Source organism: Schistocerca cancellata, chromosome 3 (assembly GCF_023864275.1).
Source record: "Schistocerca cancellata isolate TAMUIC-IGC-003103 chromosome 3, iqSchCanc2.1, whole genome shotgun sequence".
In the NCBI taxonomy this organism is placed as follows: Eukaryota; Metazoa; Arthropoda; class Insecta; order Orthoptera; family Acrididae; genus Schistocerca; species Schistocerca cancellata.
The window spans coordinates 542,576,982-542,603,304 of record NC_064628.1 but is presented as its reverse complement, the minus strand read 5'-3'; the positions used below and the strand labels follow the sequence as shown (position 1 = coordinate 542,603,304).

At 46.3% G+C, this 26,323-nt stretch overlaps 1 protein-coding gene across 1 annotated transcript in view; it reads right to left on the bottom strand.

Moving 5' to 3' along the window:
• Positions 1 to 26,323, bottom strand: part of LOC126175370 (G1/S-specific cyclin-D2-like) — a 58,683-nt gene that overhangs the window by 14,012 nt on the left and 18,348 nt on the right. Inside the window, exon 3 of the mRNA XM_049922137.1 lies at positions 883 to 1,042. Within this exon, the coding sequence (XP_049778094.1) occupies positions 883 to 1,042 (160 nt within the window). The remainder of the gene's footprint in view (positions 1 to 882; positions 1,043 to 26,323) is intronic.

Below are 26,323 nucleotides of genomic sequence, written 5' to 3'. Positions count from 1 at the left end.
TGGACTCATTTTTCTACTTTGGAATTTAACAGAGGGGATTATATGGAACAAATATGGTATTCCCCTTGCTCCCAGGAGAAACCTCGTGAAAACTGCCAGAACTGCTGCTATTATCAACGTACTTACTGAGGTAAGGACAACTGTCGTCCGCCCACCCTACTCATCTGACCTGTTTACCTGCGATTTCTTCCTGTTCCAGAAACTGAAGTCGAAAGGGCGATGTTAGAAGAGATTCGGTCGGAATAGCAAATTATTTTGAATACCATTCAGCCGACAGACTTCCAGCAATGGGAAAATCGCTGTGAGCGTTGCCTATAAGCGCAAGGAGACTATTTTGAAGATTACGGTGGAAATTAAGATGCAACTTGAAGTTTCTGAGTTTTATGGTGGTATTATAGAAAATTTTGGTAGCACCTCGTTTCAGCCTGTCTGGTGATTCCCAGTCTCCGTCTGGTGATTCCCAGTCTCCGTACCTTCTGATGAATATTGGTGGATGTTATATGTAGTAAATATGACACCATGGTTTTTTCGGTGTTGCAGTACACCATCTTCAGGCCTCTCTATGCCTCTGGGTGATCAGATTTACACCGGTAATCATATATACTTTGTGTAGATGGCTCAAAACATCACCGGCCTGCGCTAAGCCTTCTTATCGCCTATATGAGTGTGAATACACGGGAGTTGATGTACTGCTGTACACAAAAAGGCGATAAGAAGCTTCAGTTTAGCTAACGTCTACAGTACGTCCTCGGTATCAGCGTGATCACCCAGAGGGACCTGAAACGGTGTACCGCAACACCGAAACCAATGGCACATGAAAATTACCAGCGGATGGCTCTAACCTTACTACTGTGGGCACGAGCAGAGGCGTGGCGTACTCACCGCGGGCGCAGAGCGCGATGTAGGTGTGGGCGTGTCGGCGCACGGCGTGCACGTCGCAGGCGACGAGCGGCAGCCTCTCGAGCAGGTGCGGCAGGAAGTCGTGCGCCGTCACCGCAGACAGCTCCCACTTCAGCTTCGTCAGCACCAGCCACTCGAAGTCCTGCGCACACACAACCACACGCACCTGTACACCGCGCGCTCACAGCTCCGGCCAAATGCTATATAGCCTAGGCAGAAAACAACAAGCCTGAGGAGCGCTGTCAGCTGAACTCTACACCAGTCTCTGCAATGCAGCTGCCCCGGTTCGTTGATGCGAAGAGTAATCGTGAAGTATCAGCCCGAGAAAATGAAGTTATACGATCACTGGTTTGTTTGTACGTTCGCGGCTGCAGTCCTGGTACGCAGTAAAACCCCTGGGTCACTGTACCAATGCGACATAACGCCTCTATACTAAAAAAAAAAATGATTGACAGTCGACCAGGGAAAGGGGGCGACCTTGCCGGTTCACGCTCGTCTGCTTGCACAATATGGCTACTGCAGATGGCGTTTCTGTTCTGATGACATTCCGAAAATTTCGTCGTCGTTTTTGAGAGAGAAGAAGGTACACAGGTGACACAAACAAATGTCATACGAATCTACATCCTTAGCTGGTTCACGAACGGACGGTGCCTCAGCGGAGGACGCAGAGCTCCGAAGAAGAGAATGTAGCAGCAGACTGACGTGCCCGAGGTTACTCGGGTACACATCACGATGGCAGACGCACGTGTACTGACAAGGTGGTCGCCAATGAAAGTTCGAACTGCTATCCGACGTGAATGGATCCGTCGTCTAGTAAAACCTACAGGCAGTGTATGGTGAAGAGATCATGTTTCGTCAAATGGTGGCTAGCTGGTGTTGCAAGTTCAGTGAAGGAAGGCAGAGTATGGGGGCTGAAGGTCGAAGTGGGCATCCCTCCAATCTACGAATGAAAAAAACATTGCAGCAGGTTGTGCGACAGTTTCTTGCGTTATTGTAGGGCACTGGGTTTTACCAAAGTGGTTCCTTCAAACTGATTGAACGCTACGACAAATGCTTCAATGTTCGTGGCAGCTATGTAGAAAAATAGTGCAGAGTGTGTCGTTCATAATGTCTTGGTGTATTTCTTTTTGGCAAGAAAGTTTCCGTGTCGAAAAACAATGACGACACTTACGGAACGACCCTCGTATATACATACACTTGCTGCTCTTTAGCGTGCAGTTTTGGGCTTGCTTAGGAGGCCATACTAGACCTATCACGTACGTCTTTTCTGTGCACATTCACAGTTGGTCTAGGACTTCCGTCGCGTAAAATAAATATGTCACATATCAATGCAAACAAATCACGACTCTTACGCTATCCGCCGCAAGCTCAATCTTCTACTTGGTCTTTACTATGGTATCTCTCCTGTAAACAACTAGCTGTCAATCACTTTGTCATTCTGATCCAAAGCAACATGGCGCAGTCCATCTCTTTTCAGCGGACTGTGACACGTTGTTATGACTTCTGCACCACTGTCACGCGAGGATGACCACAAGTGCAGAAATGTACCTACAAACTGACAAGAAAATAATTCCAATAACTATTTTTTCCAGATGATACTTTATGATTACACCTAAATGAAGGTAGACGAATGTTTATGTCTTTATTCCAGTTAAGGACCACAATCTTATGACACCTGGTAATTAATTTCGATCTGCGATGACTATTCCAAGAACTGACTAAAGACACTCATTCGACCACATCCAGCCAACATTTCCTAAGCTTGCTGCAGTCAACAAATAGTAAGCCATATATAGGCTAGATGTGATACAAAAAGCGTGTCTCCTTATGTCTTGAAGATGGCCATCGAACATAAAGTAATTACCTGTTAAGCTGGGCTTGGTGGTCTGCTGCTAAAGGGCATGCATGGAAACCGAAAGATTGCGGTGTCGAATCTCGGTCCGACCACGGGCATTTTCAGTCTGCCTTTTAACCCTCACAATAACATGGGGAGGGGGGGGAGGGTAGTTTATGTCCACCTTTTGAAAACATTGTAATTTAGACAGTTATTTTATATTTTAAAATTTTGAAAAAAATGTGTATTTTTTTTACTGAACACTTATGTCAGATTCTATATACGCTTTAAATTTTCAGTTAAACTTAGCCCAAAATTTTAAGTCTCAGTACTGATGCCACTTTCCATAATTAATTCTATATTCAGTATTTTCAGATTCAGGACCTTACTTGCACATCAGTGTATCTTTAAGAAATGTGTTGTAAGTAGAAGACAACAACAATTACCCAATTTTCATTTATAAATTTTTATTGTGGTGGCCATAAAGCACTCCCAGCTTAGTAGTACAAGTTACTGAAAATGCGTAGATATTGCTAAGGGTCTTCTAAATTATATTATCGTGTTCTGAACCCTACTTACACATAAGTACCTCTTTAAAAAGTATGTTGTAAGTCGACAACAGTTAACGAATTTTGTTTTTAACTTTTTCTAGGGTGAGCATAAAGTACCCCCCCCCCCCCTCCTTGGTTATGGGCTTTATGGAAAATGACTCGGTATTGCTATGGTTAATGTAGCCTTCACTTCCCCAAGATGTAAGGAGTGGGCAGGAACGATACGTGGTTCGGGTTACACGTACAGTTGCATGCCCTATCTGCTCAGATAACTGGAGTAGTTTTGGGACTCCCAAGTGGCAGAAGTTGCGTCCAACTGAAAAATTTACATCCAGCCATCGAGCCGCACGAAATTACTATTATTATTATTATCTGTTGTATAGGACCGTTGTATAGTGCGTAATGGGAATAAAGACATAAATCCTTTTCAGGATCACTGTCACTGTCAAGTTTGCTGCGAATAGGCCTATATCGCAACTCGCTAGACGAATGTAATGGGCGTTCTGTACCTTTTTTTTCACGCCGACCTAAATGACTCGATAATATTGATATATCTGGTGGTACGGTCAACGAAAATGATGTCATAGTATCTCACTTTCTCGGTCTGCTACCACGAAGTACAGATGGCGTTATAGCTCAAACGACCGGCTTTCTATTATATCGGTTTTTTTCAGCGCTAGCTTAACCTGGGCGTTAAAGACCCTTCGAAACAGCCAGTTTCTGAAATAACCGATTTTCGGTTTTTTATTCCTATTATTTCTTTGAATAAACGTACAAATCGATAAAGATTGAAAAATTTTGACTCCTTCAGTTTCAAGACACATAGAATTAGAATGCTAAATTAAATGGAAAAATAAAAAGGAAACTTAGTCCGTCGACCGTTCGCTACCTCCCACTGATTCTAAATTTTTGAAAATCTGCAATCGATAATCGTACCACTATTTGGATATTAGGAATACTCAGTGCTAAAGGGTGAAAACTGAGGTTGCAGAACTATATTGTTCGCATCAATTTTTCCGTTTTGAAGGGGTACAAGCAGGCATATTACGTAGACACAAGCAACAGATCGATTAATTTCAGTTTTTATTGTAAATTATGAATGACTCGTTGAATTATAAGTTTCCTCCTTAGTCGAAAGTTTGTTGAGGCTCCTCTTGTTCTTAACCTTTTAAAGGAAATGAAGCAAGTAATCAGTGATGCTGCACTTCGTAAAATACTTCCAGACTAGGGATGGTGTCATTTTGTAATACAGTTGATGTCCGACGATGACGCCGTGAAACTATCATATGAGGCAAGTCTCGTACACTGCATGTACGCGGTAGTAGGTACATTATTGTCTCAGCAATGCTGTGCCATGTGTTTGTTGCTCATTTCCGTCAGCATTGTTATTAAAACAGCACTGATCACGTTCCCCTTTTTCTGTAGTAACACAGTAGTACAAAGCAGTGGAAATTATACGAATAAAAATTAATCGTTTTTTAAGAAATAATATTTTTTTTAAATCCAAAACTTTAGCACTGCTGTCGTGGCTAATTGATATTTCGGTTTTGTTACTCGGTTGTTAGTAAAAAATAAAAATCACTTATTTTAACAGAGACCAAACAAAAGCTGAAAAATACCGGTTATTCGGAACTAAAATACCGGTATCTGCTTTAAGCGGTCAGTTTTTCCCATCCCTACCGCGAAGTTTCGAACCGAGAACGAAGGGCAGGCGCACTCTTGCATCTGCCGTGGCTGGCGAAATTCCACGGCGGCGGCGAAGATAACCTTGCGTGGGAGGCAGATAACTCGGCGGTGGGTAGCGGCAAACAGCGGCCAGCGGCGGCGGCAACGACGACGCCCCATTGACGCCGCCAGGACGTTCACCCTACGTGCAATTGTTCTCTGACGTCACGGTCGGCGCCGGCGCCGGGTAACAGCTGACGGGCGGCATCTGCCGCGCGCGAACACGGCCAGTGTGACGCGCTCGCGTTTCGTCAGCCACACCGTCGGGACAGTCTTGCCGGATCCAGATACTGCATCTGCATAGCATTCAGCTATGGCGATCCGACACACACTTCTTACAGACCACGTATATATAATCGGGGGGAGAGGGGGGGGTGTCGTGTGATCCTATTGGTGCCTAAGATGTTCGATTCTTGGACTAGATGGTAGGGGTATGTTTTGGCTACGGACTGTGTTACTCTTTGATGGAGCATAAGGAGCTAATTGTCTCATATGTCCACGAGCTTTAGGAAATGAAATGAATACATGAACAGGATGAGTAGCCAAAAATTACCTCCCGAAACCGTAAGATACAAACTTAAAGGGAGATGTCAAGGAAGATCGAATGAAAGATGAGTATGACAACAGGCAGAATGCCTAACGCCTGAAGTGTAGAGGAAGAAGAAGTTGACGACGATGACGACGACGATAAGCAGTGCACACGCTCACAGCTTTAACTGAGTAAAATTCTTTTGGTGCATAAATAACTTAGAAATTTTTTCGTCAGTTTTTTGCCTTCGGATTCCCTCAACTGGTAATGTACCAAATGACAAATACGTTTTGTAAGGCAAAGCACAGAAAAATAACATAGCTTTAGCTAATACGAAAAAAATAAAGATGGATCGTGTCATCAACGTGTAGCCTACGCAGTGACTGGACAAGCAAGTGATTTTTTCAAGTCATTTGGGTATAGTCAAGGTGAAAGCGGCGACAGAAAGGAAAAAGGTAGTGTGGAAGAGCGTCGATGCAATAGGAAAACCCGTCTGTGCGCGAGTGACGACAGCGCATGCGCGGAACTGCTAGACGTGAGAGCGGCCGCCGGCCGCTAGATGTCTCGCGCGGCCACCCACGCGGACGGCCGCTCGCCTGCCTACCTGCCGCTCAGCTGATTGAATACACCCAAGGACACGAGGTCAATAACTGCCGCGGAATGCCTGCTCCGCATAGCCACCGCTGACGCCCGGGACAATTTTTTTTTTTTTTTTTTTTTTTTTTACGGGTCCTCCGGTAATCACAGCAAAGTGCCCTTGTAAATACGCTGCGCCCGCTCGACTAATATCCAGCAAGTGGGCGCCTCCACATTGCCTCTGTCGTCGCTGTTAATCAGTCCTCACCCCACCCCCAGTGAAAGTAAAATGCTGTGGACGGGTCTTCTCGAATGTATTATGCAGGCAAGCAGCCTGGTCAGGCGCTGAGCTTTGATGTTTTATGACCTTTGCGCAGTGAAAGAGTATCCGACAAACAAATATTTTAGAACAACCGAAAAAGGAGTATCTAGCTTTTGTACAGCTGTCAATCTTTAGTCCAACCTAATGTCGAGCTAAAAAAAAAGAAACATATCTTATCTTTCACTTACGGCCCTCGCGCGAAAAAGTACAAGGCAAATAGCACAATCTGTTCACGTGCTATCTGGCTTTCGGGATCTAGTGAGTATGTTTTATCGCCTGGAACGTGGCCTGTCTTTGGCACAGATTATACTGACCTAATGAGATGATGCCTTCTGCAACGTCCCAAAATTATTTTACTGCTAGTGTTCGTCTTCCGGGATTGAATTATCTCCACAGCCACAGTAGCTGCTAAAGACTCAGAATCGCATTTCTGGATGCAGGTTCATTTTCAGTAGTTCATAGTTAACATTTTGACATTTTACACATGCGCTCAGTGGCGTGCGTCTAATGTAATTTTTCCTTTGAGAAACAGTTAAGCTCAATCACATAGATTAAGTCACGACGATAATCCAAGGAAGAGAATCAGACAAAACAGGGCCAGAACTACTAAAACCTTACTCTTGTCTGACATCCTTAAGCGGTTCTAGCCGCTACAGCCTGGAATCGCGCAACCGCTACGGTCGCAGGTTCGAATCTTGCCTCGGGCTTGGATGTGTGTGATGTACTTAGGTTAGTTAGGTTTAAGTAGTTGTAAGTTCTAGGGGACTGATGACCTCAGAAGTTAAGTCCCATAGTGCTCAGAGCCACATCCTTAAGATGCCTTGTAAATTTCATTTATAAGATGTGCAACAGAAATTGACAAACTTTCTTTTAATTTTCTACAGACGCCACACTTCATTGAAACAGTCAACTCGCTTTCAGACCTCGGTCTGGTCAAGCGCAAATTGGGTTTCCGTGGTTTTTCTATATCTATGTCGTATGCAGTGTTGAGTCCTTTGATAAGGAGACGATTTGTTTCTTTCTTCATCCTTGTCCCATTCGAGATTCGAGTGCATATCTATCGATCTTCTTATAGATAGGATTTTTCATCCCTTATTTCCTTTCTTCCCTTGAACTGCCTCAAACATATCGATCACAAAACAAATTCTTTTCAAAAACACGTTAAGCTTTGATTCAGAATAAAAACATGTGCAAAAACGTTTGTTTACTGCTAACTCCAGATGGGAAAGTCGTGGCGAGTGGCAGATACAAACCATACGACTGACCCGCGATAGAACCTGAGACCCTTTGATGCGTTGTTCGACATTTTACCATTGAGCCGCCAAGCCATCAGAACAGATGAATTTCCCGAAGTGAAGTATACTCCATAGTATTTTATACACACAATTGATAAAAAATGTCTTATAGTATACTGATACGACATTCCCCCAAGTGGCCGGTTCGGGAAGAACACTCGAGTCTTCCACCTTACGGTCGTTGCCTTGCGCTCGTATAACTCTGATTCTAGCGATACCTTCCAAACGCAAAAAAGCTGTCTCCGCCGTTCTGGCAACAGACGGGCCAATCGGGACCGACCGACCATCGTGTCATCCTGTCAATGGCGTCACTTGGATGCTGTTCGGAGGGACAGGAGGACCGCTCTCCTGTGCGTTGCCGGCCTTGCAGACATTGGAATTCGTCGTTTTTCGGTCAGCATCTCTGTGCAGCTGTCGCGTGGCGTGACATCTCTCAGATTCCATCGATGAAAACTTCTCGCATTCTTTTTTTTACTTTTTTATTTTTTAATTACACAGGGTGACCAGTCTCCTGACGAAACACGCTGAGCCACCGTGCCGCTGCCACTTAGCCACGCAGGCGGACAAGGGCACCTTCGCAATTGGGACTTTCTACTCGAGCGTGACGCAGTCTGAACACCAGAACAATTCTGTGCTAACATGCGGATTGCTCCTGTTGCGGCTACCCGTGTGACGGAACAGCCCGAATCAATCCGCTTCGGAGGGTCCGCAGAAATTTGGCCGAGCGGGCTCCGTCGACGTTGCAGGTACACACGGGGCGGCGGTGGCAGCCGAATACTTTCCCAGGTGGCAGCCGCGGAGGTCGCGGGCGCCGAACCCGGGCCCGGGGCGCCCGGGGAATGCCGTCGGGACAGGTTCGTGGTAGGAGGGAGCGGCAAGGTGAGTGGGGGGAGGAGGGGGGGCACGTTTCGGAATGCGACCGGCGTGTCGGGCGCTCGGCGCTCTGTAATCTACAGTTTCTCAGGCAGCCGCCGCCTGCTGGGGGCGGGCAGGGGGGGGGGGGCTGCTTAACTTTGTCGGTCCATTCCTGACCGGGCTCTCCCCGCCGCCAACCGCAGCTGATAGCGGCCACAGGGTGGGTGGCAAGCGGCGCGACCCACCTGCAACACCTCTGCTCCACCCTATCTCCGCTTGCCCGGAGGGCACCCCTATGGTGCGGCCGACTGGGTTCCTAGTTCCTAGGCGACGTATGCATATACCCCCCTCCCCCACTCACACACATCTGAGTTATTAATCTGTACATTTGACAAGATTAGGGCTTTCGGGACCTATCTTATACCTAATGAAACATCTTTGGTCAATCAACATTACAATCTGTACAGTTATCAGCAATATATACGGTACAGTCACATTAATGCAACCACCGCCTATAATCGACGACAACGTCCAATAACCATCAAAGATGGCCGGTGACAGCACTAGCAATGGAGGGTATATAAAGCGTGTCGGTGGGGGGGGGGGGGGGGGGGAGGGAATTTTGCCGTAGTCGTCGTAATGCGTAACCGGAGCGAGTTCTCTGAAGTTCGAAGAGCATTGACCAAAGATGGAAGTATTTCCGAAACGGCTCAGACTGGAAACTGTTCGTGTGCCGCTGTGGTTAATGTATACCGTGTACAACAAAATGGCGCTATCCAAAACCGAATCCGAGCCAACTGTAGTGCACCACGGTCCATAGATGGAGGTGAACGACGGCTGCGAAGATGTGTAAGGACGAATAGACGTGCAACTGACTACCCAGATGAACCAAGGGTCTACCATCATTGTCTCCTCGACGACCACTCAGCGAACATTACTGCGTATGGGTCTCCGCAGCAGAGGCGTGGTTCATATACCCATGCTGACTGCTGCTCGTCGGCAACGAAAGCTGGAATTTGTACGCCGATATCGCAACTGGACGTCCATTGTGTGGCGACAGGTGGCCTTTTCATATGTTTATGTTCGGTCGGACGGAAAGCGAACACCCTGCAACAATCATCCAGGCCGGAAAAGAGGGCGTTATGACCTGGGGAAAGTTTCCGTGGTGCATTTTTTCCTGGATAAGTTCCCCGAAAGCGTCGCTGTACACTATTGATTGAAACACAGCATACCCAACGACGCACTGTGCCTTCTGTTGCACCGTCAACACCGTACTGGTACGCAAGTCAAAATGGCGGCACGCCAGTGAGCAGCTCTTTTGCTCGTGTCAAGGTCAACGCGTGGCCCCAGTTTTCAGTTAAACTAAACAGATCGTGGGGTACATTAAAAACATGAAGTGGATCATCGAATTCAGGAAAGACCTGGAGGATACTGATGTCACAGTAAGATACATCAGGACAAACTTTCAAGCACAAAGTACAAGTGTAAAGTGAGCCAAAAGGTCAAGAAATACGAGACAGCATCAACTTGGTCGGATGAAAGGAAGAAAACGGATTGTGAGGAGCTGAATGAACTGCAGCGCCTGAGAAAATCTCACTTCAAGTAGACTTTCGTGTGTTCTCTAGTGGCCTACACCTGTAAAATAATAATAACAGATTAACATAATACACACACATAACAGACGGGTTGCTGGAGAAATAATAAATGCAATACAAACTACAGATGATTGGAAAATCAGATCTACCAAAATATAAAGAAAATATCAGAAGTGATGGCAAAGCGACTGTTACTCTTCGTTGGACACCTCTACTAAATGAATGAGAACAGCTAACGAAACAAGTCAACGATAGTATGGAGTACTGAATTTAGAAGGCTTTGAAGGCAGAAGAAATAAGAAACTGGTAACGACGTCGACAGAAGAAAGGAAAAGACAACATGGAGAAGATGGAGTACTGGAAAAATATGAAACAACTAAGAAAGAAGAGAAGTTGGAGTTTTATGTGATCCTAACTGGTCTGTATGAATATATATATATAATTTAAGAAACATGGCCTTATTATTGTGTTGAAGGAATTTCTCCATTACGTTCTCGTCGAATGTGAGTAATGACAGCCGGCCGAAGTGGCCGAGCGGTTCTAGGCGCTTCAGTCTGGAACCGCGCGACCGCTACGGTCGCAGGTTCGAATCCTGCCTCGGGCATGGATGTGTGTGATGTCCTTAGGTTAGTTAGGTTTAAGTAGTTCTAGGTTCTAGGGGACTGATGACCTCAGATGTTAAGTCCCATAGTGCTCAGAGCCATTTGAACCTTTTTTTTTTTTTTTTTTTTTGAGTAATGACATCTAAAAGAAATGTGTGGCAGCAGTATAGATGAAATCGATATGGAGAAAAGGATGACTGCTCAGAGGAAGAGCGAGCAACGATATGGTAAGGATAGCAGATGAGATGGAAGGAAACAAATGGAAACGAGTAGGAGAGCACGGATACTTGACAGTGTATCAGAGATACTGGTTCCCAGATGGATAGAAAGGCTGTCTGGCATGTGCCGACAGGGGAGCTACGCCGATGGCAATAAATAGACCTTTAATCTCACAGTGGTTTTGGATGAGATCCAAGTTTGTTCCACAATCGTATGGCCCAAACGCAGAAGAAGATGGAGAAGGATTTGGTGTTACGCTATGGTACTAGCTAGACGTATCCGATTTGGTACTGCAGTTATGGGATGATGATAGATATCTGACAAGCGTAGAAAGGCACTGAAGATACTGGCGACGAAGAAATCGATGAAGAAAACAGAGCGTATGAAAATCTGGCACCTGTCTGGTCGCGTCTAGCCTGAGTATAGCAAGGAATGACGTGATCAAACAGCCGAATGTTACACACATACACGATAGAAGATCAGAATTCGTCAACCCCGGAGCGTCCAGTCATCCCCGGGCAGCACTCGAGGCGATGCCGGACGGTTGCTGGATAGCGATGTACCGATTCTTAAGCAACAGGCGTCAGCTCTTCACATGCAGTTACCCAGCGCCTTCACATTTTCGCGTCGGTGAAAGGGCAACACAGGGCCAGGGATTTACCAGGTACTGCGTGCGGTAAGATCACCGGTTTGGACGGGCGGGAACTCTTCGATTCCTAAAAGGTGGAGGAAGGTTCCACTAATCCTCCTACCCGAACTCCGCAACTTGCCGTTGAGGATAGGGTGCGTACTACATTTGTGCAAATGAGTCATCTTCTCGTTTGGAAAACGACAAACGCGTGCCGCAGTTTTCTCCTCACTTTAACAGTTTTCTGAATCGATTCACTTTTACATCTTTATTTCCGTCATTGCTTCTTCGATGTACAGACTGAACAGTAGGGGCGAAAGACTACATTCCTGTCTTACACCCTTTTTAATCCTAGCTCTTCGTTCTTGGTCTTCCAGTCAACGTGTAGTTAACTGATTTTATATTATTGTTCCTGTTGATATATACAAGTTTTACGATTTCATCACCTCGCGAACTCAGGCAAATTGCCGGCTATCATAGGGCGACACGAAGTCACTCGCGGAGATGTTGGAGGCTTCTGGCTGAGTCGGCAATTGCAGCTCGAGTGGGCCGGTGGGCGTAACGTAATCGGCTGGAGCACAACTTGTCAGGCACGGTGTGCGCGGCGGACAGGTATATAAGTAACACCGCCGGGAATGGGACGGCTGCGGCGGCGGCGGTGGGGGCCGAGGGAGGGGGCAGCGCGATAAATCACGGCCACAATGGAATGTGTTGGATTAGTATGTTAATTGGCCATTCTGTGCGGGCGGCACCGCCAGTGATTCGGTCCCGTCTGCGATGCAAACACTGCACCGCCGGGGGCCGAGCCGCACGAATTAGAGTAGGCCTTAACTGTGTAAGCGCCATACCATTGCTCCTATTGTGGACTGAGAAGTTATCTGGGTTAGCTAAGTTTTGCGTGGTAAACTGTGCTGTCCGGTCAAACTGAACTTGCCATAAAATTTATGCAACAGACAAAATCTAGATGACAGCCGAATTCATCCCACCCGAAGGAAGTACCAGATGGTTATAATTAAAGTGCAGCTACCCACGAAGGTCCAATGTAGGCTGTAATTATCGTATGCGGTGATACTGCGTTAAAGCGGAACCTATTTAAACTGGAAAAAATAGTTCAAATTTTGGCCACCAGGTGCAAATCTATCAAATTTTATAGAAGTAACTGCTTCCGGTGATAGTCCTGCAATCGTGTAATAATACAATAATGGATTTTTCTGTCGATGTATACGCAATACGTTATATTTATGTTGAGGATCAATTGCTTCTCCCTAGAGATCTTCATCCATTTCGCTACAATTTTCTTGCGCTGCGACTTCTGGATATACATCATCCACTGAAAGCCTCATGGAACTTCCGATATTGTCTACTATGTCATTTACATATATTGTGAAATGTAACAGACCTGTTATCCCTTGGGATACGCCCAAAGTCACTTTTACGTCCAAAGACTTCTCTCCACTGAGAATGTCGTGCTGCGTTCTGTTTATTAGAAACTCTTCAGCCGAGTCACTCAGTTGGTTTGATACACCGTATTCTCGTATGTAGTAGACTTACTCACCGCTAGTAGTCCATATTTACATGTACATGATTATGATCTCGTCTCAACGAAGAACGCCTTTGTTTTAAAGATTGTGACATCAGCTCGCGTGTCATGTCCGTGACACTCCTCTCCAAATTTGAGGTAATACAAAACGAGCTGCTCGCCTTGGAACTTTTTGGATGTCCTCCATCAATCCTGCGTGGTATGGATTATGTGCTGAACAGCAATACTCAAGCAGAGGAAAGACAACCGTAGTTGTAGGCAGTCTCTTTAGTATATTGCAGACTGAAGCTAGGAATGAAAATTTGTACCGACATCGAGATTCGAACCCAAGTCTCCTGCTCACTAGGCAGATGCGCAACCACTACGCCACCCTGGCACAATGGATTTGTATAACTGCGCGGACTACCCAAGCACGCTTCCCTCCTCAATCCAGGTTCCCATTCGTGCCTCAACCCTCTTGCTATTCCACCTAAATGGCCTTGCAGAGGCTCTCCGACTATATTGGAATAGCACGTCAACATCGAACGAAACGGGGGATCCTGCCTGCAACTCAGCCATAGGTGTTTAATCAAATGATACTAAATGGTCTGTATACTAGACGTGCTGCATCTTTTAAGTGTTCTGGCAATGAAAGGCTATTTAGTTGAAATGACAGCCCTTAGAATTGCGTGATTTGTCGTGTAACCGGAATTTAACGAATCCTTTTTAGTATTCATAGCTGAGTGGTCAGCGTGACGGACTGCCGTTCTAGGGGCCCGGGTTCGATTCCCGGCTGGGTCGAGGATTTTCTCCGCTCAGGGACTGGGTGTTGTGTTGTCTTATCATCATTTCATCCCCATCCGGCGCGCAGGTCGCCCAATGTGGCGTCGAATGTAACGAGACCTGCACCAAGGCGGCCGGACCTGCCACGCAAGGGGCCTCCCGGCCAATTACGCCAAACGCTCATTTCATTTAATTTGATGTGGATGACCTCACACTTTTCATTCTTTAGGGTCAGTTGCCACTTTTCGCATCATGTAGATATCTTGATGATGATGTTTGGTTTGTGGGGCGCTCAACTGTGCGGTCATCATCGCCCGTACAAAGTCCCCATTTCTACACAGTCCAATCTAGCCACTGTCACGAATGATGAATACAACACCAACACCCAGTCCCCGGGCAGACAAAATCCCCAACCAGGCTGGGAATCGAACACTGGACGCGTGATCCGGAGGCAGCAACGCTAAATCATTCTGCGAGGCGAAATTTGCTCTTATAAAAGGGGCTGTTGCTGGAAGCTGACGAGTTGAGGTTGACTGGGCGACGCGGATTAGCCGCGAGCACAGAGCTCCTTGGGGCGACCGGAAGCCGGAGCGAGGAAGCACCAGCATGAGGGGCAGCGCGTGCTTCCGGTGTGCGGGCGGCTGCGGAAAGCAGCGGTGCGCGTTCTGTTCTGGTGGCCGAGCAGCGACCCGCGGCACCATGCGGGCCATGCGGGTCTGGCCGTCCCCACAGCTGCCTGCCCGGCCAGCCCAACTGACCGGAAAGGCGACGAAGCCGGGGGCCCGAGGGGAGCAGCGCCCGATGGCGGCCAGCTGTCGTCAACAGCAGTAGCGGAACCCACACACCGCACTGCCGCTCCAGACATATGCGGCCCGTGGCCGGGGATCGTCTTCCCCTTTATTATAACTGCACCGCCAGTCCGCACTGCACGCTTCACACGTGGCTGCCACTCAGTCTCGCTCCCAGGCGAATCCTTACAAGCAAACAATAAACTGTTTTGGTCCTACGTCAAATCAATCATTGGCTAAAAGCCGATGTAAAGAGTGTTACAAAACGTCTTCGCATCAACCGTATGGGGAATTAGGGTTACCAGATCACCTTATGCGAAACAACTTTCGTTAGAAGGAGAAGTCCGCTGAGGCTTCCCTGCGATACTAGGCGTCATTTTGTACTGGTTATGCCCCTCAGAGGCGGCACGGTGTAGGCGTTCAAATGCTTCAAATGGCTCTGAGCACTATGGGACTTAACTGATGAGGTCATCAGTCCCCTAGAACTTAGAACTACTTAAACCTAACTAACCTAAGGACATCACACACATCCATGCCCAAGGCGGGATTCGAACCCGCGACGGTAGCGGTCGCGCGGTTCCAGACTGAACCTAGAACCGCTCGGCCACTCTGGCCGGCGGTGTAGGCGTCTAAGGCTCGGTGGACACCAGCGATTTATTATCGCGAGCTCTCAGCGTCAGTTTCTCGCGCGTTTCAAGCAGTGCATGTCGAACAATGGAGCCGTGCATATTACAGATGTGACCCTGCGAACTCGCCCTGAGAGAATTGTGCTCGCCAGCCGTTAGGTTCGTTCGAGTAAAGCTATCACAAACGAGTGCAACCGTTATCAAACTGTATCTACTGCGCAAGCGAGCGCAGCTTCGTGATAGTTTCGACCGTCAGAACCCTTTGGGTTTACTCAAATGCTTATTAGCCGGCCGGTGTGGCCGAGCGGTTCCTGGCACTTCAGTTCGGAACCGCGCTGCTGCTACGGTCACAGGTTCGATCCTGCCTCGGTCATGGATGTGTGTGATGTCCTTAGGTTAGTTAGGTTTAAGTAGTTCTAAGTTCTAGGAGACTGATGACCTCAAATGTTAAGTCCCATAGTGCTCAGAGCCATTTGAACCATTCAGAGGCTTATTTCCCGTGTTTCGTTGACTGACCGCCCGTAGCGCTAGTTGATACTTGTACTCTCTTTGCGTTGCTCAAATGATTCTGACTTAAATAATGAAACAATGCTCCTGGTACGCATTTTTTCATGCGTAGCACTAAGCGTTTCAAAAATTTATTCCCACTGTCAGGTGAAAATATTCATGTAAGTATTTTACGTGCTGTTTATAGCCGGCCAGTGTGGCCGTGAAGTTCTAGGCGCTTCAGTTCGGAACCGCGCTGCTGCTACGGTCGCAGGTTCGAATCCTGCCTCGGGCATTGATGTGTGTGACGTCCTTAGGTTAGTTAGGTTTAAGTAGTTCTAAGTTCTAGGGGACTGATGACCACAGATGTTAAGTCCCATAATGCTCAGAACCATTTTTTTGCTGTTTATATGTATTTTGTGCCTCTCATCCACTGTAACATGTAGTCGTTTTGAGGTTAAAGTACTGCATTCATTCAAACGTTCCTGCTTCCCACTTGTGGTCGCCACTTCTTGGGGAACTAGTGATACAAAATGTTAACTGAAGACGTTCTTAATTATTCCTGACACCACGTTCCATCCTGTTTTCTTTTACATATCTTGTATTATACAAATACGATGAAAAATTGATCAATTTCTCTAATTGATTTTGGTAGCACAAATTGCAGATAATTAGTACCAATGCTGATAAACAAGATAATAAATGACCAAATATTGCAAATGCCGGAAATTATCTAATTTGAAGGAAAATTATCGTTAGTTTAGTTGGTAGGGAGTAGCGTCAATGAGTCCACTGATTAAAAATCTGATATGAAGCTTAAGATCGCTAATATAGCATAGCGTGCTCATTTCTATGCCACGTCCCCTCTAAATTAAGCCAACTTAATGTGCGTGTGTTATTTACAGCAATAAGTGCCTTTATCCCCCCCCCCCCACATCCCTATTATCGGCTCTTGTAATCGGATCCTTGTATGGAAGAGAAAAATTTATTCATTTCGAAAGTGACGTTAAGGACAGCAAGATCCTTTTTGCTTTTGATACTCCAGGCTTTATATAAACACCACATTTCTACGGAAAAAAATCATCAAGAGAATGAAATTACACTAGGATGTATTCAATTTTCAAAAGTTTGAAATGTACAATTTCCTTAAAAAGACTAGCAGGAACCTAGAACTTATTATCTTCAACGAGAATGCTACGAAACTGAACACAAGAAGCTCTACACATGCGCTCGCTGATTTCTTTTGAGCAGGCTTGTTAAAAGGCTTTGGAGCCAGTCGGGAGAATTTCCTTTGATCAGTCGATACGGCTTGCAACCGTTCATTGGCCGCAACTCGAACAGCTTTCACCCAGTCACAAACCACGCGAACTGGGAGAATGACTACGTCGAACACATTCGCGGGGTTGCAATGGTTGAAACTTTATCTCGAACGAACCTATTGTTGTAGCGCAGCGATCTCGCCTATAGCCGCGAAGCAGCGGTCGTTGTTGGTGAATGGGATAGTGCACACGGGTTCGCAACCACAGCAACAGCTAACGTCAGCCTGCCATTCATGCAGCCGATTTCGTATATTTGTTAATTGAAGGAGTGAAAAACATACCCTGAAATATGGGACACATGCCGCAAAGATTATCGTTATAGGATTAAGATCCGCGTGGTTTCAAGTGTGTGTAAAGTTTTGTGGGAGTTTTGCTGCGAAACCGAATCAGGAGAGTGATGATACAGGTAAACATTACTGTTAAACTATTTTGTGTTTAGGTTCTACCCGGTGGCGTTTTTGATTGAATGTGACTATTTAAAATTTGAAACCGACTTTACGTTCATTCGAAAATACAGAAATTACTTTAAACCCATAAACAATATCACAAGCGCCACATTCAGAGGTAGGAACTAACCATTGGTTGAGCCCAAAACCTCCTAGTCCGTTTGTTAATGTAGTCATTAACGAAATAAGCAAGTACTACCTGCTTCCTTCTGCCTACGTGTATACCGATTTGATTCGAATCGGGTAATGCTACGCGATTATCACTGTGATACCGCCGTGTGTGCACTGAAACGATTTCTGACGTCATGATCCCACTGCGAGGACGCGCGGATGTTAACCCACTCGTGTGCGTTGAGCCTAAGGTGTGTGTATGCAATGTTTGTTGCCAGTCATCTGATGATTCGCTTTCTCCTCTTAAAGGCACTCACTCGTAAGGTTGGATTTTTGTTGTTGACAATCACTCTTAACAAATTGCTACAGAACTCCAGATGTGTCTCTCTTATGTCGCTGTGTGTAGAGCATTAAGGAACATATTTTGAGCGCGTATGATGACAAAGGTTGAGCTCGACTCAAGCGAACCAGAAGTGAGACAAAGGAGTTTCCAATTGGGAATATTTGGGAAGGAATAACTGCTTTCTGTATTTGTCTTGCAACAAACGGAAGCCTCCCGAAAATCGTGATCGGAAACAAGGGTATTCGTCCTTTTTTTCATTTTCTTTCTAAATAAATACCTCCCAAACAAAAATATGAAGATATGCCCTGCGTATGTTGGTTTGGTTATCTGTCTAACACTGTAAGGTCGATGAATCGGTGCCATGTTCCTCGCCATCATTTTCTACAACGGTTATTTAAGCAGTCACGGAAGCTATTAACTCTATCTACTTCCAATATCGGTAATAATAATCTAATGAGTGAGATTTCATTGGGTAACCAACACATCGTAACTGAATCGGAACCGATTCCGAAAAATGTCTTGTCATGTAGACTAGCGTGCACTGCACATTTGCCTCAAAACGGACGGGGTGCTTAATATTCTAATATGCCAAAGATTAGCATATTCTAATATGTTAAAGACTAATCCTCGAAATCTAACTTCTGCACTGTGTTTTGGTCGAGGAATTTGCATACTCTTGCATAATGACAGCTGACACTGCCTTCATCGCCTCAGAGTACTGTTGTAATAGTTCATCTATATAGGCGGTACTGAATATCTTTGGTGACGCACGACGCTGCCAAGTATAAATTTTGGATGACTTTTGTGATCATCACACACGGCAGGCCTTTGTGCTTCTATTATGCGATCAGGTCAGAGTGTCAGATGATGAAACTACTGTTTAATGTATGTTCCATAATTCATACCATTTATCTGTCGAAACGTCAAACGTAACAACACGCAGAGGGACACAGGTGTTCACAAAAACGGCACGTGTCACAGAAATGCCAGGAATTGGAAAGAACTTCCTGAAAGCGAAAATATGCAGATTGCCTTTCTAAAACAATCTTTGGCGATTAACATTTTTCACGGTACTGCCAACTCTTCAAGCAGCGAACAGGGAGCATTGTATGGATATGACACGTGAGTTTTCCCGCATGCCAGAAGTATCGGAAACGGTGAACTAGTGGCTTTTATACGCTGCGTTTATATTGCCGTGCAAGAATAGTTTCCTCAGTAAACAAGCTGGAAGAGCCTACATTCTGGATTGGGATGGGAATGTGATTTTCCTCGAATAACGTGGCATCGTCGACAATGAGTAACTCGGGCAATAACTCGATGAACATTCACCGATCCATCGGGTAGGATAGTTGTGGCATTCGATGACGCACTGCGCTAACGGGATGACGTACGGAATGTTATTTGAGAACTCTTGGCAACTGAGCACATACTTTCACCAGTAGGACATTAGCCTGACGTGAATACCTGGTCATAGCGTAAATGGACACAACGGATCACAGCGTGCGTCCCGTAAAGAGCGGGCACGGGACCACGTGCACTGTCCGTTCTTCGTATGAATCTCGATACGCTAAGAAGTCCGACGAGACAATATTGAAATTAATCCCCTTTAGGTAAATGCATTTTTGTTCAATTTCTATCCAGTAAGTAGATTCTGTTCTTGACGGTTTTGGAAGGCCTGCAGTATAACCATCTCCTGCGGTCGCAACCTCTTCATTAGACTCAAAACAATCACCGGACATTTTTCTACCGAATAGGATGCGTTTTCTATCAACTCGTACTGCAAATTCCTTAGTTCACCCCTACCAAACTCTCTTTGTACTCGGAGACATTGCGGTGATGAAAGTTGATTTTTTTTCTTTCGCTGCGTACACTTCTTCAATATTTTTTTCATTTAGTTGATCTGAATGATTTGCATTGCATTTACTTCCTATTGATTTATCTTCTGTGAGCTAATCAAAAGGATAAATGTGTTACATCCAAGAAAACACGGCGCATAACCCTTCCGGCTGATGAATGCGGCTGCAGGGCCATCAGCTTTAAGTGTACGGTGTTTGCATTTGGTCAGCGCTCCATTTCTCGTGTTAGTTCTTCACAATATGTATTGCACTCCCACTTACGATATGGCTAGGAAAATCGGCCGTTTCATATAATTTTAATCACTAAACGCCAGATATTATACTGCGTACTTCCTCGACGTTTCGTCCGAGGTTGATGTTTTGAGATGTCTTTCACGTGTGTCAGTACCAAGAGAAGCACGAACAAGTTTCACAAGAGTCTCCCCGTTTCGTGAACAGTTGAAAAAGTAAGCCTGCTTGCATACATACATCTGATCTGGATGAATTTCCGTTGGTGATAAGTGGTGCAGAGCAAAGGAACTTATTATATCCATACCTGGATGGAAGCGAAGTCGCGGTTGTAATTTCTATAATGTTAAGAGGATATTTTGACTGAGCTACATTTAAACTGTTAACCACTTTAACCTGCTCACATTAAAACTGATGCGTATCGAAAGAGCAAGCTTATATCTTCGGACATATATCGTTACAAGAATACGAATGTACCGATTTACTGTGATTCTTGTGATTACATGCGTCTGAAGATGAAACCCTGCTATTCCGAAAAGTTTCATTTTTAATGTGAACATATTTTCAAATTAGGAATGAAAGAAACCTTCTCCATAGAAGAGATGCTTCTGCCCAACACCAAGGTCTACGAAAACACAGGCCAAATAGTCTGAGAAAACACAACTCTATTTGGAACGACTTCTGCTCAACCGACGCCATGACAGAAGAGTGGAAACAGGCAAACTCCGACAAGTTGTAATACGATATGCAACACATGGATTCCACCATAAGTTCTGCTGAAACAAGAGACTCTATCAGTCGAATGAAGACTGGAGTGTGCACTGTGTAATGAACACGGTGAAAGATATGCAAAAAAAAAAACTGCAGAAAATGAATAGTGTCAATAATAAAACTTGGACTAGACCCGCCAGATTAGCCGAGAGCGCTAATGCGCTGCTTCCTGGACTCGGGTAGGCGCGCTGGACTCGAATCGAATCCGCCCGGCGGACCGACGAGGGCCGGTTTGCCGACCAGTGCGGATGTGGTTTTTAGGCGGTTTTCCACATCCCACTAGGTGAATACCGACCAGGTACCTAGGTCCCGCTTCAGTTACACGACTCGCAGACATTTGAAAACATTCGCACTCTTTCATGGCTTACACCAGACGCAAACATCTGGTTCAAATCGCTCTGAGCACTATGGGACTCAACATCTGAGGTCATCAGTCCCCTATAACTTAGAACTACTTAAACCTCACTAACCTAAGGACATCACACACATCCATGCCCCAGGCAGGATTCGAACCTGCGACAGTAGCGGGTGCGCGGTTCCAGACTGAAGCGCCTAGAACCGCTCGGCCACTCCGGCCGGCAAACAGCTGGGGTACACCAATTCCGTCCCCGGGTGGATACGGGATGGCGACAGGAAGGGCGTCCGACCAACCTCCGACACTAACATCGCCAAATCCATAGTAACAAGGCCGACCCCGCGTTGAAGTGGGGCAAAGGCCCACAAAAATGATGAAGCAAATTTGGACTAGAGTAATGTAGCTCGACTTTATATTCGTATTGGTACCTGTATTTGCACATTGTGCGCATTTTCATCAATAATAATTTTAATGTGGCTGAACCATAAATTTTCTTAAAGAAGCTATGCCTGCATGATGTAACAGCTTATCGATGTGAACTTCAGAAAGTCCTACTAACGAAGCCATTCATCAGAGCAGTTTAGCATTCGATTAACGAGATCGCGCAACATGTCCCAACACAAAAATAACAAAATATGAATGTCAGAGTCGTCTCCGCCACAGGACGAGCAATTTTCACGTCGCCCTCGTAGGTAACGCGGGAGCGACGCAATCCCTCCAGCTGCCCCTATTCAGAGTCGGCTGATACGAGCGTCATTAACGAGTCGGTGGGAAAGGGAGCCCATTGTGGCTCGAGGGGCAGCGGGGCAGCTGGCGCTGTGAGAGAGCCACAGGGCGCTGGGGATCTGCACGCGGGGATGCCGTCGCTGTCGCTGGCCCGAGGGACAGCCGGCCGCAGTGGGACACGGCGGTCGCGGCTGCCTGGGACTCTACTCCTTCATTAACTGGCGCATGCCGTAATGAGACTCAACGAGCAGGGGTGTTCGCCAGCGCAGCGTCTTCCCGATAATGCACTATCTCGCTCTGCCTCAAAGCGGAAATGCCTAGCTCTCCCATCTGCTCCTCTTATCTTCCAGGCCAACTGGATCCACTCCAGCGATCTTGAAAACACGAGGCGTTTACGACACAGAGGGGCTGCTTCTTCGCGCCTTCTCTCGCCTGCCACGCAAGTCCCGTCGCTGTTCCACCAGACGACTTTTGCCACTCCCTACTGGGCTCTCCGACGAAGTCCCCACCGTTCGAAGCAGTCGAAAGTAGGCAGTACAGCGCATAAATTTATTTCGTCATTCTGTGTAAGCAAAGTCGATCTGATGGAAGTGAGGGAAACGCATGTTCCTCTGCCGATCAACTCGCCGTGTGCTTTACGAACTGGGATTATGATGCGGGCAAGAGAACACTCTTTTCGCTAAATACTACTGAGAAAATATGAACAACAGCCATTTGCAGCTGACTGCAGGACAGTTGTATTGTCACGAACGTATATTACGCGTAAGGACCGCCAAGACAAGCTAACAGAAACTGGCGTTCGTAAGGAAGCATATAGATGGTCGTTTTTCCCTCGCACCGTCTGCGAGTGGAATAGAACGGAAATGGTTAATAATGGTACACGTATCCTCCGCCATATACAATACGGTGGCTTGCGGAGTGTGTACGTGGAGGTAGATGTATTAAGTCAAAAGGTACAGAGAGATGTTATCAACCCGATAGTGACGTTCCTCTGCTCTCCCCCGAACTGGATTACCCAACCAGTTACCGAACTGGATTACCCAACCAGTTAAGAGGGAGGCCCCGAGTATAACACAGACTGCGAATCACGGTCCAGCCAGACGTTTCCCACATTAACTAAGCCTTGCAAGTCCGCAGCTCGTGGTCGTGCGGTTGCGTTCTCGCTTCCCGCGCCCGGGTTCGATTCCCGGCGGGGTCAGAGATTTTCTCTGCCTCGTGATGACTGTGTGTTGTGTGCTGTCCTTAGCTTAGTTAGGTTTAAGTAGTTCTAAGTTCTAGGGGACTGATGACCATAGATGTTAAATCCCATAGTGCTCAGAGCCATTTGAACCATAAGCCTTGCAAGAAGTGAAGTAAGTGATAAGCGACGGAAAAAAATTCTTGGCCCGAGCGCCGAGGGAAGTACGGACCAATGGATTTGTAAATTTGTAAAATTATTACTGAGCCACTTGCTCAACGGAGCGGCTTGAGGCTTTCGATCGTGTACTCTTAAGCGTTTCTATAAATCTACGCATGCGAGAACGAGCCTGCGTTTGTTTTCGTAGCTACATGTAATTCACTATTTCCTCCAGAATTTTATTCGATTATATGTAAGCCGAGCATATCCGTGCCGTATTTTGTGTCTGTTGCTTAGTTTGTTACGCTTTTCATCGTTGGGTCATGGACCAATAAAAAATGGATCACATTAGTGTTGCAAGAAATCGAACGTGAACTGGATGTTGTTGCATATATATATATATATATATATATATATATATATATATATATATATATATATATATATACAACATCCAGTTCACGTTCGATATATATATATATATATATATATATATATATATATCGCAAGGGCTACTGACGCTGAAAGAGATCTAATTTGCCCCCCCCCCCCCCACAACCCACGCCCTGCCAATAACGTCCCAATTTTTGTTTAATTATTGGCAGGGCGTGGGTTGTGGGGGGCCCTAATTAGATCTCTTTCAGCGTCGAAAGCCCTTGCGATATTTTGCTCGATACGAAGATCCATTGGACAGGTAGAAATATTCTTCGGGAGACTGGTTCTGGAAACATATTTCCATCATGAGCACTGTATGGTTCATACCACATATGACGGGCACCGCTCTATATTACGCCGCGCGGGGTAGCAGCGCGATCTAGGGCGCCTAGCTACGGTTCGCACGGCTCCCCCTGTCGGAGGTTCGAGTCCACCCTCGGGCATGAGTGTGTGTTGTCCTTAGCATAAGTTAGTTTAAGATCAAGTAGTGTGTAAGCCTAGGGACCGATGACCTCAGCAGTTTGGTTCCACAGGAACTTACCACAAATTTCCAAATGTCATCGTCGTGATCCAATCACTGTGATGCACTGTCTCTTATAAGTGGTATGGAGTCTTCTACCGCATCATACAGCATTGATAATGGTAATACGAAGTTTCCAAAAAACGGCCTGCGGATAAAGTTCAAGGTAAAAATGTACCAGCTCGCCCTGATTGTCCCAGAAAACGGGTTATACACTTGCGCACCCTATCCAAGCACCCACCACGCGGAAATGCATTCAAACATCGATATGCTTGAACTGTGCGCGGGCGAAGGCGACTAGTGCACGCGTGTGCAAAATGTTAACACGCTTACTTGTCAGTATGGATGTGTGTGGCCTCCTCGAACAAAGCACCCACTACTTTCATCCCTCCAGATAGCGAACAGCGGCTCGACGCGTGCAGTCGTGGGGACGCGACGCGGCGAGACGCACTGGACTCGGCTCACCACGCCACTGACTCACCGCCGCCTATTAATAGACAGGGACGCCAGTTCGCTCACAACGCGACCGCCGCAACCGTCTACGATGACGGTGACGAAATTCCGGCCGAGCTCGGCGCGGCCGCGTCTGCGCTTCCCGCGGACCACTCAAGTTCGGAGGCGGGAGGTCAACTGCTTTTATGGAGGAAGTAAGAATTAACGCCGCGCCCCCGACGCTTAGACACAAAGAAGACAGCCACTGGCGAGGCCGCCGGCCGGCCACTGCGTGAAAGACAATCCGCCGGTGTTATCGAGTGACCCTCGCGACGAGGGCGGCCATGTAAGTAAGTAAGTAAATAAATAAATAGGTAAAAAAGCGAGCAGGGCAGCAGCGCCACAATGCTAGGCCGTCACCGCGGACGGAGGCGAGGCTGCGCCGGTGGACACCGGCTGACCTCCGAGATTATGCATCGCCCTCATTGTATGCATATGGAACGTCGGAAGGAGCACCCCGCGCTCCAAGATATACGGCCGTGTAATGACGCCGCATATGGGAGTCATGGAATAACTTTGTATCGATAAACAGCGTGTCCGCTGGGAAGCAATTTCGCCCTATGCTGAAAATCCGGTTGTCTTTTCTACCTATTCCGAGCGGCACCAATAAAGCTATTATTACTGCCTCAAAAAAAGACGCAATTAGTTTTATTGTCTGCTCGCAGGCAAGTGTCTGCATTTCCCAATACGTGGGCTACTTTACCGTCGCACGTCGCTAGAGCAACCAAAATAAAATCGCGCGGCCGGTTATTCTTCGATCACGCGTTTGACGGTTCAGCGTGGCGAGTGACAACGCCCAGCAATCAGGCAATTTCGGTTCTTTCTCGATCACCAGCTCATCGCTCTGTTGGCTTTTTGGTTAAGTACAAGCTGAATCTTGTCAAGTGTACGTCGACATCATCTCCCCCGTTATTGCAGTCACAAAACTATTTTTTTCTAGTTATAATGAATTGGAGATGAGTGCCTGGGCAATCAACAAAATAAAGTTTCATTGAGTTGTTTCCAGAGATGACGTGATAAGTTTGAAGCAGTGTCCCGCGCGGGAAAGTTTTTAAGGAGAGATTTTTCACATTTTTAGGGGTAATATAGAGAAGTGAATTTCAGATTTTTAAGTGAGTTTTTGTAAGAGAGAGAGACTTTAAAGCTATTTTCTACGGAGAGCAGAGCAAAGTGACGGCAGCCCAACAACAGTAATGTCGCAACTTTCGACCATACACATCACATTCCAATCAGATCGGTACTAATTTAATACTAACTAATTTAGGTAGAATATAAACATGTAAACGTTTTTTAACTAAAATTGTTTTCCAAAGTGAGAAAGTGAGACCTATGAAACGAAAAGGAGATTAGTGTTTAACGTCCTGTTCATTACAGACGGAGCGCAAGGTCGGATTAGGGAAGGAAAGAGGTCGTGCCCTTTCAAAGGAACCACCCCGGAATTTGCCTGAAGCGATAAAAAAAAAAAATCACGGAAGCGGGTTTGAACGTCATCCGTCCAAATGCGAGTACTGTCTGCTAACAACGGCGCTACCCAGCTTGAAAGAGGAAAATA